At 48.3% G+C, this 13,481-nt stretch overlaps 1 protein-coding gene across 4 annotated transcripts in view; it reads left to right on the forward strand.

The window, feature by feature from the left end:
- The first annotated feature begins 912 nt into the window (after positions 1 to 912).
- CTPS1 (CTP synthase 1) overlaps positions 913 to 13,481 on the forward strand; it is a 32,997-nt gene continuing 20,428 nt past the window's right edge. Inside the window, exons 1-5 of one of the 4 annotated variants that reach the window (XM_055402690.2) lie at positions 913 to 1,168; positions 5,445 to 5,623; positions 8,501 to 8,671; positions 10,943 to 11,043; positions 11,832 to 11,948. In XM_055402690.2, the coding sequence (XP_055258665.1) occupies positions 5,458 to 5,623; positions 8,501 to 8,671; positions 10,943 to 11,043; positions 11,832 to 11,948 (555 nt within the window). In that variant the 5' untranslated portion in view covers positions 913 to 1,168; positions 5,445 to 5,457. Of the gene's footprint in view, positions 1,169 to 1,350; positions 1,981 to 2,000; positions 4,324 to 5,444; positions 5,624 to 8,500; positions 8,672 to 10,942; positions 11,044 to 11,831; positions 11,949 to 13,481 lie in introns of those variants that run through there. The other 3 variants (XM_088835183.1, XM_055402689.2, XM_088835184.1) reach the window with 3 other exon arrangements.

Raw genomic sequence — 13,481 nt, forward strand, 5'->3', positions numbered from 1 at the left:
AGGTTTGGAGCAGAGTGCATCTTGGCAGAGCAGAAGCGGTGGTGATTCAGATTGGGAAGAAGGCAAAAGCCTGCTAACTGGTTTCTTGGAATCCATTTGGTTGAGTCATGGTCCCGAAATACAAGCCTGATCACGTCATACCTTTGCTTTACATCCTTCAGTGAAGGTATACAAGGACTCGTGACAAACTGCTTCTAGGGAAGAAAACAGAACCCTGGGATACAGAGACTTACTTTTTAGGTATACACATGTATAGCGTTTGGAGGAAAAAAATGTGCAGGTATTCAGTATTCAAAACAAAACCCCTTCCTCAAAAAAGTTTCTACGGCTTTTCACTGCCCTCGGGGGTTGGGGGGAGAAAATCCTTGGTTCCTAATGCTCTGTGTGGAGTGGCCATGCCATATTGATCTGTCTTTCCTTGGCTTTCTTTAATGCAGCGACACTGCACTCCAACTCAACTGGGCGAGGCTCTTCTGGGCCTCACTGCCTTCATACCGGCTTTTCTTTCTGCCTCACACATTCTTACTCCCAAGATGAGGAAGGAGCCTGCGTCTAGCCTCCCTCTCGGCCTTCCCTGGACTAGAGGTGGAGGGTGACACTGCAGGCATCCCATGGTTTAGAGGGCGCCGCAGGGGAGATGGGTTGGGGGTCACACCATCTTGCCCACAAGGTCAGCCGGTTCAGGGACACCGTGTGACGATCTCGCCCTCCTCTAGAAGGCTGTTGGGGAGTAGGGGGTGGAGCCAGGCGATGGGACTTGCCAAGTGTGAATCAAAACAGGGTCTCCTCCCCCTCCAGAGGGGAAGCCCGCACTACTGGCTGTGACAAAGGCAGAAACGCCACGACCTGCCCGGTCTCCCAACAACTCGCGTCTGCCAGGCGTCAGCAGCGTTGGGAGGATGATCCGGATCCGCCGCACTGGTGGGAAAGCGTGCCATCCCGCGCCTGCGCACTCGGGGCCCTGAGCCCCGCGCTTCCAGGTCCCGCCCGGGGGAGGGCCCGCACCCCCGCCCCGCCCCCCGCCTCTGCGTGCGCACCGCCTAGAGCCCGCCTCCGTGAAAGACTGCCCGGCGCATGCGGCCGGGCTGGTGCACTGGCTGCCGGGGCTCAGTGTGAGCGTCGCTCTTTTAGCTTCTTAGCCGACGGCAGGATTTAAAGCCGGCCTCAGGTAGGCTGACTCCGGGGATCCCGCGGGAGCTGTTCTCCAGTGCAGCAATCGGCGGCGGGAGCCGAGCCCGGTGCGGGACAGCCCCATCGCCGGTGACAGACATCGTCCCCACCAATCAGGGGCGAGGTGGCCCGCCGGCCTGCCCAATGGGCTGCGTGCCTAACGGGAGTGGGGCGGGTGGCCAGGCCGGCGAGGAGCCGGCTCCCGCGCGCCGGGCCGCGTGGCCGGGCGCAGCCGGGTAGAGCGGCCGCAGGGGGCGTGGGGCGGCGGGAAAGGCTGCGGGGACCCGGGCTGCGGGCCCCTGCAGCGCCCTCGTCCGTGTGGCCTGGCTCTCCTGATCAGGGTGCCGGGGTGGCTTGCGGGGCGGAGGGGCCCATAAAGGCGCGGGAGCCCCCTTCTGCCCGCCCCGCCCTGAGCAAGCAGCCCGGCGGCCGCCGTTCCATTCGGACGGCCCGGGCCCTCGCCCCGCCGGCTTCACGGCACGGCCTTAGCCTCGCTGGAGGGAGATCAAGGCCCGCCGCGGTGGGGGATGGGCTCGGCGGCCTGGCTGCGGCCCCCTCGGGCGCGCCCGGACTCCCGCAGGCGGAAGGGGGGCCTCGGAGCTCCCAGAGCCAGACGGCCTCCCTTGCTGGAAGCTTCGGCCCCACCTCCTCACCTCCTTACCTCCCGGCCGCCCAGAATGAAGATGCTGCATTTTAAAGAAGTTCACTACGTGTGCGTGGCGCACTTACGTCCACACTCATTATAATTTTGAATCCTCAGCAGTCCTGTGACACGGGCGATGCGGAGATTCTCAGCCTGGTTTAACAGATGTAAGGACTCGGGCTTCAGGCGGCTTCCGTGACTTGACAGGTCCCAGTACATGACCCGTGGAGCTGCAGCTGGATCTCAACGTTTACCAACAATATCTTTGTTGCTGTTTCATCTTTGTTGAATTCCTCTGATGCATCTTGATTTGTTACTTACGTGCTTGAAAACCTTCCAGTCTCTCCTCACCTTCCGACTGAAGCTCAGATTAAGCACTCAAAGTTGCCACATGGTTTAGGCCCTTGCCTAAATTTGCAATTTATTTCCCACCATCCCCAGACCCCCCTCACTCTCAGTCTTTTTTCTTGGCCCTGCGTTTGTGTTCTGTAGATAGCTGTCACCTTCCTGTCCACTCTGTTCCCTTGCCCTTCAAAGCCGTTGTCAGGTCCACATAGCAGGAGGTGTCTGGATCCTCTCTTCACTACTTCCACCTTTTTCTGATATCCGTGGTACTTACCCTCGTCTTGCCGCTGAAAGCTTTCTGCTCTTCATCCCCATTTATACCTGTCACATATCATCCCTCTGCTACCCACCATCACTAGATTACTCGTTTATTTGTAAATGGTTCTGTCTCTAACTGGACTGCAACTTGAGCTGTGGGCCCAAATCTGAGTAATTTTTGTGGTCCCTAGAGTGTCTAGCGGAGAAGGCACTGGCAAGCCACTCCAGTACTCTTGCCTAGAAAATCCCATGGATGGAGGAGCCTGGTAGGCTGCAGTCCATGGGTTCGCTACTGAGCGAGTTCACTTCCACTTTTCACTTTCACACATTGGAGAAGGAAATGGCAACCCACTCCAGTGTTCTTGCTGGGAGAATCCCAGGGACGGGGGAGCTTGGTGGGCTTCCGTCTATGGGGTCGCACAGAGTCGGACACGACTGAAGTGACTTAGCAGCAGCAGTGTCTAGCACAGTTCAGTTCAGTTCATTTCAGTCGCTCAGTCGTGTCCGACTCTTTGCGACCCCATGAATCACTGCACGCCAGGCCTCCCTGTCCATCACCAAATCCCAGAGTTCACTCAAACTCATGTCCATCAAGTCGGTGATGCCATCCAGCCATCTCATTCTCTGTCGTCCCCTTCTCCTCCTGCCCCCAATCCTTCCCAGCATCAGACTCTTTTCCAGTGAGTCAGCTCGTCGCATGAGGTAGCACAGTAGCACTTAGCTATTGGGTAGGCAATCCATGGGAGTGACTGTCCCGTCAGTATCTCCCATCAGCATCTCCTCCCTGGTTGCTGAGTACATTGGAATATTTATTGCCAGGCATTGTGCGGGGGATACAGGAATCTCCCCTAAAGAGAGGTGTTATCCTCTGTGAGTGAAATCAAGACCAATTAAATGCAGATGGATGAGATGAGTCTTCTATGGAAGTAATCCACCCTGTACCCATTCAGAATGGTTGAGGAATTTCTAGGAACATCCAAAATTTAATCAGTGAGACTAGACTATAGCCTGGCTAGGACAGCTCTAAAATATAGCCAGGTCTAGATACTCAAATGTCAGTAAGGCACTGTTCAGGAATGAAGTGAGAGCAGGGTGTCTCAAATACTAGGGACTTGGGGTCAAACAAGTTTGGAGAAACTGCAGACTGTATATCCCTTTGGGAAATCACAGTGCACATTGAGTTATTACAGGCTCCCATGGGTCTTGTATTAAAGAAACCAGTTGACTGCTCAACCAGCATTTCTCTGATTTATCTGTCCATAAAGCCTTTTTTGGGAGTGCCGTGTGCATTTTGACAAAACCAAGGAGCATGCTTTTGGGAATGCTGCAACAGAATAGAAAGAGCAGGACATGGTTGTGAGTCTTTCTTGCTGTCCAAGTAGGGAGGACATTCTGAGCATTCTCATCTCTTTGCCAAGCATGTTCATTCCTGCCTTGGGGAGGAACACAGCGGGGCAGGGGAATGTTTCAAGCAGAACCCCCCAGTTTCCTTGTTCCTTTCTTAGCTTATTTTTATTATAATTTGGCTTCACATAGAAGTGTTCCCAGAGGAGGAAAATGTCCTGGACCATGCCAGAACATTCTCTTCTACTTGTGATTGTGTTTCTCGTTTTGATCACATTCTGGTTTACTGACCCAATGATATTTCTGAGCCTCTGTAGCCGGGGCCAGTGGTAAATTCTCCCTGGCGAGCCTGTTGCTGTTTGTCTGCTCACCTCTTACCTCTGCATTTTCTCTCACCAAGTCTGATTCTTCTGTTCCTTGCCACCCCTGCTCTTAAGATTTAATCTTCTCTTCCCTCTCTGAGTCTTCTGCCCAATATGTGCTTCAGACTGGTTTATTATCTGATGTCCTTTTCCTCCAGTATGTACAGTCTCTCCTTATGACATACCTGGAAGAGATTGCTGGTAAGGAAAAACTTGTTAAATTTCAGAAGAGAGTTACCTTTAATTAAAAGACCTTTAGTTTTAACTGCAGCTCCTTTTAAATGTTGAAGTTCTTTTATTCTGTCTTCTATAACCTAAACGCGGAGAAGGCAATGGCAAGCCACTCCAGTACTCTTGCCTAGAAAATCCCATGGACGGAGGAGCCTGGTAAGCTGCAGTCCATGGGGTCGCTACGAGTCAGACGTGACTGAGCGACTTCACTTTCCCTTTTCACTTTCACACATTGGAGAAGGAAATGGCAACCCACTCCAGTGTTCTTGCCTGGAGAGTCCCAGGGACGGGGGAGCCTGATGGGCTGCCGTCTATGGGGTCACACAGAGTCGGACACGACTGAAGTGACTTAGCAATAGCAATAACCTAAACGAACTGTGTTTTCTTGGCGATACAGTATAGTTTAGCCAAAGACATTCATTACCTTTCTCATGGGGAATCAGAGTGCTCATCCAATGTTGAAATATTTTCCCTATGAAGGGAAAACAATGAAGCACCTGCCTGGTGCACCTGCCTGAAGTACATCCCAGTGTCTGGTGGCAGTGTCAGCCAGCATTGGGAGCATTGAGTTCTATCAACAGCTGGGTTTTGTTTGTTTTTTTGGTTTTTAATAGGCTTTTAAGGTTGTTGGGCTTCCGAAGTGGCTTAACGGTAAAGAATCTGCCTGCCAAGCAGGAGATGTGGGTTCTATCCCTGAGGTCAGGAAGATTCCCCTGGAGATGGAAATGGCAACCCACTCAAGTATCCTTGCCTGGGAAATTCCTTCGACAGGGGAGCCTGGCAGGCTATTGTCCACGAGGTCGCAAAGAGTTGAACATGACTTAGCGACTAAACAACAAGGTTGTTAGCTGTCAAAGCTTTAAACAAAAGCAGCATTATTTAATTAGCAATTGTTTCCAATTCATATTTGACTAAAGCCATCCAGTGATCCAAGAAACATTTGCTGGGATCCCACATAACAACATTCCAAAGTCACACTTCAGATAGGGAAACTGAGACTCCTAGAGGCTTCTTAGCTAGTAACTGGCAGAGCTGGCATTTCAACCCATATCAGTTTGATTTCTTGAGGTATGTTTTTTTCTTTCTCTTAGGTCAACAAGCAAAATGAAGTACATTCTAGTTACTGGCGGTGTCATATCAGGAATTGGAAAAGGAATCATCGCCAGCAGCGTGGGCACGATACTTAAGTCATGCGGTTTACATGTGACCTCCATTAAAATTGACCCATATATTAATATTGATGCAGGCACATTCTCTCCTTATGAGCATGGTAAGCAAAATGCATTTCTTTTTTAAAAATAATAATTATGTAATATGTGAAAGAAAATGTCAGCTCTTGGAAATTGTGTGTGTTTTGCTTCGCATGACCTTCATTTCTTGCCTCCTGAGAAGAGTCCTTGGCAGAGCAGAGTGATGGTTTTCTCACTCTGACATAAAGGAAGCAGAAATCTTAAGCAGCAATGGAATTATTAGAGTTCTGTGGTTTCTGTGATAGAAATGATATTTTAGGTGGCTGAATGAAAGTTTGTCTCTTCTCTTGGAAAAGGATATCTGATGACATGGTTCAGTTCAGTTTAGTTCAGTCGCTCAGTCGTGTCCGACTGACTCTCCGCGACCCCATGAATCACAGCACGCCAGGCCTCCCTGTCCATCACCAAATCCCGGAGTTCACTCAGACTCATGTCCACAGAGTCGGTGATGCCATCCAGCCATCTCATTCTCTGTCGTCCCCTTCTCCTCCCGCCCCCAACCTTTCCCAGCATCAGAGTCTTTTCCAGTGAGTCAACTCGTCGCATGAGGTGGCCAAAGTATTGGAGCTTCAGCTTTAGCATCAGTCCTTCCAATGAACACCCAGGATTGATCTCCCTTAGAATGGACTGGTTGGATCCCCTTGCGGTACAGGGGACTCTCAAGAGTCTTCTCCAACACCACAGTTCAAAAGCATCAACTCTTTGGCGATCAGCTTTCTTCACAGTCCAACTCTCACATCCATACATGACCACGGGAAAAATCATAGCCTTGACTAGACGGACCTTGGTTGGCAAAGTAATGTCTCTGCTTTTCAATATATTATCAAGGTTGGTCATAACTTTCCTTCCAAGGAGTAAGCGTCTTTTAATTTTATGGCTGCAATCAGCATCTGCAGTGATTTTGGAGCCCAAAAAAATAAAGTCTGACACTGTTTCCACTGTTTTTCCATCTATTTCCCATGAAGTGATGGGACCAGATGCCATGATCTTTGTTTTCTGAATGTTGAGCTTCAAGCCAACCTTTTCACTCTCCTCTTTCACTTTCAACAAGAGGCTTTTGAGTTCCTCTTCACTTTCTGCCATAAGGGTGGTGTCATCTGCATATCTGAGATTATTGATATTTCTCCCGGCAATCTTGATTCCAGCTTGTGCTTCTTCCAGCCCAGCGTTCCTCATGATGTACTCTGCATATAAGTTAAATAAGCAAGGTGACAATATACAGCCTTGACGCACTCCTTTTCCTATTTGGAACCAGTCTGTTGTTCCATGTACAGTTCTGACTGTTGCTTCCTGACCTGCATACAGGTTTCTCAAGAGGCAGGTCAGGTGGTCTGGTATTCCCATCTCTTTCAGAATGTTCCACAGGTTATTGTGATCCACACAGTCAAAGGCTTTGGCATAGTCAATGAAGCAGAAATAGATGTTTTTCTGGAACTCTCTTGCTTTCTCCATGATCCAGTGGATGTTGACAATTTGATCTCTGGTGCCTCTGCCTTTTCTAAAACCTGCTTGAACATCTGGGAGTTCACGGTTCAAATATTGCTGAAGCCTGGCTTGGAGAATTTTGAGCCTGACTTTACTAGCGTGTGAGATGAGTGCAATTGTGCGGTAGTTTGAGCATTCTTTGGCATTGCCTTTCTTTGTAACTTTTCGAATATTTGAGAAGAGGGATTGTGTTTATTCTCTGTGGCTCCAATCTTTAGGAATAGAATGGGTGGATAGAAGTTGTAAGAACATGGGTTTTGGCCCAATATACAATCTTACTAATAGCAAATGCTCTCCAAGAGTGGGGTGACAACTTCAAGAATTTGTGTGTTTGCTTTGGTTGAAATGTTCAGAGACCAAAGGACCATTTTGTAGGGATTCAGGCCACAAATAGATGTTGGATTTGGATGATCTTTATGCTTGAGATTCTGTTTTGCTTACAGAGTTTGGATAATAAGAGCAAGCATCTTTTGAAGTGAGTGAAAAGTCAAAACCATTAAGATAGTGTAGGAATACAGCACTTCTTTGCTATTGCTGATTACCTACCATGTGGTAACTGTCTGAATTATGTAAGAGAGTAATTACTTGAAATTGGGGGTAGATGTACTGTTGCTGCTGCTGCTCTTAAGACATGTTAAAAAAAAAAAACTTATTCGGTTTTTAAATTGTTTTCATACTCCTACTTTCTAATAAGAGGTAAAAATCTGTGAGTGTCATCAGAGCAAAATCTTTGTGTCAGGAAAAGGTGGAAAAATTGAAGCAATATTTCAGAATTCTTGAGAGCAGAGGATGAGGGAAAAGCAAGGCCAGTTTTTACTTTCCTATTTTTGAGCTTGTCTCCCATTGTGATGGTTGGAAGGCCCCATTTAGGGCAAAAATTATAATGGCATTTCAAGGCATGCATGTTAAACAAAAGAATAGGAGGAAACTTGAGCAATTTTGCTTTGTTTTAGACTAAAATGTGGCCCAGAAGTCAGTTTTCACAATCAGCATGACTAGACTGTGTTTAACTTTTTGGATGAAATCCTGCTTTTATCACATTTAAACCTCTCTCTGCTCAAGTAGGAGACTTCGTGGAAAGTCCCTTTTCTCTGGGCGGTGGGAGCCGTAATATAACGTCCCCTGTGTCTTGCGTGGCCATAGTTTCCTTTTGTTGATTCCCTGCTGTTTCACAGCAGACTCCTGATTCAGACTGGCTTTGGAGGTAGACTGGAAGTATGGAGTTAACCTTTTGCAGAATGGTGGGTGATTTTTCTTTCCCGTTATATTTACTTTTCTAAAATAAACTGCCCTGCTTCCTGTCAAGTTAATGCAAGCATCAGTCTGCTCAGGTGTTTGTATCTGGGGACTCAGTTTGTGCCGTGGTGTATGTATCTTTCACGCGTCCTAACGGTTTTCACTGTTCACTGCAGGTGAGGTTTTTGTGCTGGATGACGGTGGGGAAGTAGACCTTGACCTGGGTAACTATGAACGTTTCCTTGATATCCGCCTCACCAAGGACAATAATCTGACCACTGGCAAGATCTATCAGTATGTCATTAACAAGGAACGCAAAGGAGATTATTTGGGGAAAACCGTCCAAGGTAATATAGGATTTGCCTTCGATGTTTAAAAATCTTAACCAGTTTAATTTCTTTTGTGTATAAAAATGTACCTTTTGTGCAATTTCAGCATGAAAACATCAGGTATTGTGATTGAAATATATCTTCAATTGAAAATTCAAGTTATTTTTTGAGTGGGCTCCCACCTCTCTGAATGGCATTGAAGCTGACAGTCCAGCTGCGTGATTTGAGGGAGAGAGCTGTTGTTTTTGCACAGTGATGAGTGTGAAGTGATGAAGGCAGCTAGATGAGGGCAATAAGCCAGACAGTGTGTGTTGTGCATCTGGAATGTTCTGTGTATAGACAGTGAGAAGGAAAAGGACTCCCATCATGTCCGTTGGCCTTTGGGCTGGTCATGGGCTGGAGGGAGTCTGAGAAGCGGGTCTGTGGGTCTGCCGAGCGTTCACCAGCACAGCACCACTCATGCCTTTGCTGTGTGTGGTTTTTGCACACTGATCATTTGAGACTTGTGCTACTTTTTAAAAGGTGGGGATGGAAAGCCACTGGTTTGCTGTGATGGCATAAATCCAAATTAGAGGGTTTGTTGAAGAGTGACTCTCATCTGAGTCATGAGAGTAAATCTGCTTTTGACTTTGGACTTTACTGGACTGAGAACGGTCACACTGACAGCTGGCTCTGCCCTGGGGCCACCCTGGCCAGATTCTGGGCTGGGGGGTCATGTGTAGGTCTTAGCTCTGCTACTTACCAGCTTTGTGAGCCCTGGCAGATCACTTCCGCGCTTTGAAGTCTTAACTTCCTTTTCTGTGAAATGAGGTTAATAACAGTGCCTACTTATGTAGGTTGTTGGCAGAATTAAAGGAGCTGAGTCAGTGGAGTATGTCTCTGAGTTCCCAGCACACAGGACAGAAGTGATTAGGAGCTGCAGTGATCTTTATCATACAGTTTGCTCTTCTAGGCCCCTGGTGTCTTCATTCATTAACTCATCAGCGATTTCTTCAGTGCTCAATACGGTCAGTCGCTCACTGGTGCTGGGAGTAAATGGTGAACAAGACCAGGGAGGCCGTTGTCCTCATGGAGGTTACACAGGGGTACATGGGAGAGGAAGAAACAAACAGATGAAGTGAAGTGTCTGGCAGGAGCTGAGAGGGAACTAAATAAGAGTGAGGAGAGAGTGGTGGGGAAAGGGATCAGGACCGGTGGTCAGGAAAAGCCTCCAAGGAGGGGGCTTGTGAGCTGAGAAGCTAGCCCTGGGAAGGGAAGGAGGGGGCTCATTGCAGACAGAGACCCCCAGTGGCAGTGGGGGTACCAGGAGGGAGACTTTCTGCACTGAGACCAAGGTACAGGGGAGAGGTGGGTTGCACCCAGGTTCCACCTGGCCTCCTGAAGGGCCATGGCATGGAGGTCACCTTTTATGCAGAGTCTGGAAGGCCGTTCAAGAGTTTAAGCCTGGGAGAAATGAACTCTGAGTGGTATTTTTAAAAGATCACTTTGGCTGCTGTGAGTGGACTACGTCTTATCCTGTGCTGGAGGCACTGCCGGTTATATGCATAGTGGGTTAAACAGTAATCTCTGCTCTGTTGGAGCTGGCCTTCTGAGCCCCGGGACTGTGATTCAAAAAGTGCCGAGCTGTGGCTGGTGAGGGTGAACACTGTCTGCGAGGGCTCTGCTTATCAGCTCCCCAGGGCGCTCTGGTGACATTTCCACGACCTTAGGAAGGAGAAACTCTTACCTCCAGTTCACGACTAGGGAGATTGGACTTAGGAATAGTTAGGTAATGTTGCCCAAAGAGCCACACCTAATGAGTGGAGGACCTGAGATTTGAATCCAGACATTCTGGCCCCAGATGCTGTGTCCGAGCCACCCTGCTGCGCTGTCCTGTCTCTGCAGCAGTTTGTCTACCCTTCAGTAAACTGGAAATGAAATGGATCTGGGTCCTGGGGCTATCTTGTCCTTGGCAAAGGGTGTGTGTGATGTGCTTCCCCAGCCATAAACAGTAGGGGTAGTAGTTGTGCAGTGGTTGTGGAACCAGGGTAGGTTCTGCACTGGGGCCACCGCTCCCAGGTGGCTCAGGTTGCCCCTCGAGGTCCTGCTGTCCTGCAGGGCTTCCAGTCACAACTGGGGAATCTGGGAGGGAGGCCGGGGGAGTGTGATCTGTTAAGGGCATTCAAGAGGGGTCTCAGAGATGCTGTTGTACCCCGTTGCTGCTCTGTGGTTTGTTGTCACAAAGAGCATGTTTGCCTCAGTTAATGCCAGTGGGATGTGCAAGTCACGCAGGTCTTTTCTCTCCCCCAGTGGTCCCGCACATCACAGATGCAATCCAGGAGTGGGTAATGAGGCAGGCCCTAATCCCTGTGGACGAAGACGGTCTGGAACCTCAAGTGTGTGTTATCGAGGTTTGTTGAGTCTCCGTGGCACTCCATGGCACCCGTGCATGTGAGCGGGTGTACATTTTCTTCTCTTTAGTCAGCCGCCAGCTACTGATAAGCCAGCCAATTGCCAGTGAAGCCCTTGACCCTCCGCAGGGCAGCGTGGCGGGTGAGGGCACTGTCACCATCATGTGGAGTGGCCGCACCATCAGAAGCGATACTTCATTCATGCCTTCTCCTTTTCCAGCACTCATACACTTGCTTAGTATGGCTTGTACCAGTGAGAGTGGTATGACACATCTTCCTTTGTCTGTCGAGAAAATCAGGTGATCCGACCTTCTGTTTCCAATGGCAGGAATGTTCCTCCCTGAGCCTCCTTTGGTTTCAATTTCTGTACTCCTGCTTTGCTGATCCCAGCTGTTAGATCTCAGTGTTTCTGTGAAAACAGGAGACTCCAGCAGTTTGTTTATAACTGGTTTTTATTATAATACAGAAGTTATTTATGGCTAAGTAGTAAGATCTCAGGTTATTTGCTTTGTGACTCTTCAGACAAAATTCCTTAGGGCATCTTTTCCCTGACCTTTTCCTTGAATTGATGTGGAAAGATCCGTAATAACCTTGGGGAATGGTGAGCCTATCAGAAAGGGATCTTTTAGTACAGAGAAACGTCTGCTTCTTGTTAACTGACGTTTGTTGGACCCAGGGCATCTGCATTACGTTGTCCGTGATAATTGAGATGACACAGTGCGATTGTTAGGAAACTAAAGCACAAGAAGGTGTAGTGCTTCGCCTCTGAATTAACTTTGTTGCTCTAGCTCGGCGGGACAGTAGGAGATATAGAAAGCATGCCCTTCATTGAGGCCTTCCGTCAGTTCCAGTTCAAGGTCAAAAGAGAGAACTTCTGCAACATTCACGTCAGCCTAGTGCCGCAGGTAAGGCATGTAGAGCTTCACTTTGGGGGACAGAGAAGACGGAGAAAAGGATGGTTTTCCCTCCTCATCTGTTTCAAATATTTGAGGTGCACGAAATGGAATACACACTTCTTTGTGAACTTTAAATTATTATAATCATATTTTTGCAGAGGTCAGATGGAAAACATTTGAAAAATTGATCAGGGAAATTTGCAGTTGAAGACAGTAGGTTGCACATGTCCATTGGTCTCTTATACATGGTAAAACTATACGGCAACTGGAGTAAAGAGAATTTCTTTTTAAGACAAAAATTCACAAAGATGAACCCTCTAAGTGGAGTCAGTAGTAACAAAAAATTAGGAAGGCAGAAAGCAGATGGCCTTGTGGAAATGAGCCGGGAAGACCTGGGAGAGCTGGATCCTAAGCTGGCAGTGGGGAAAGCAGAGAGCAAGCCTGCTCGCCCTGTGGAACCCTGAAGACTCGGGAATGGGCAGCCCTGGGCGCCTTGGGGTGAGGTGGGGCTCGTTACAATTGCTGTTTCCGAAGCACTCAGACTCTGGCATTCCCTACCCTAATGTGCACAGTTGGGCATCAGTCCTCTCTTGCCTTGGCAGAGGACTGTAGGCTTTTTCTGAATGAGCAGACACTAGGGACAGTGTAATTTTATGTTGTGGAGACACCCTGCCTTCTTCTGCTACTGGGTTTGCAGATCATCATAGCCAGGCTTCCCTTGTGGCTCAGCTGGTAAAGAATCCGCCTGCAATGCAGGAGACCTGGGTTTAATCCCTGGGTTGGGAAGATCTCCTGGAGAAGGGAAAGGCTACCCAGTCCAGTATTCTGGCCTGGAGAATTCCATGGACTGTATAGTCCATGGGGTCGCAAAGAGTCGGACACAAGTGAGCGACCTCACTGTCACACTTTCATAGTTAGGCAGGGATTGTCCATAAGAGATTGTAGGATTCTTGGGGTATGTGACTAACCCAGGAGAAAACACACTGCCTTCAGAGGCTCCCTGGTGAAAACAGACCAGTCAGATTCCGACAGCTAGAACCCTGGTGGACAAGCCCACCTATTCACAGAACTTTCAGTTAGCTTTTATAGTGAGCTGACAGCCAGAGATCACAAGGCAGTTTGAGAAAGCATCTAGCATGCAAGAGACCAAAATAACAGAAGAAAATTAACTTAGAGGAAATCGAGGCTCTGCAGGGGTAGGAAAAAGAAACTTCAGAAAAAGAAAAAGCAACATCTCATTAATATCCTCAGAATTAAGAGGAAATAAACTGCATCCATTAAATGGAGCCGGATACGTTAAGAAGAGAATGTTCAAAGGAAAGAAAAGAATTCTTGGAAATTAGAAATTAAATAGCAAGAATGAAATTTAGGAGAGAGAAGGCTAAGGATATACCCTATAAAGTAGAGCAGGAAGATCAGGAGAGGAAACAGGAGAGAAAAGGCAAGGGACTTAGAGGTTGGTCTAGGACTTCTGATCCAAATAATGGGGTTTTTAAAAAATAGGAGAAAAGGAGAGGCATGTGTAATGTGAACCAGAGGTCA

The sequence above is a fragment of the Moschus berezovskii genome, chromosome 4 (assembly GCF_049115385.1).
Source record: "Moschus berezovskii isolate FMDL1 chromosome 4, NW_MosBer_1.0, whole genome shotgun sequence".
NCBI lineage: Eukaryota > Metazoa > Chordata > Mammalia > Artiodactyla > Moschidae > Moschus > Moschus berezovskii.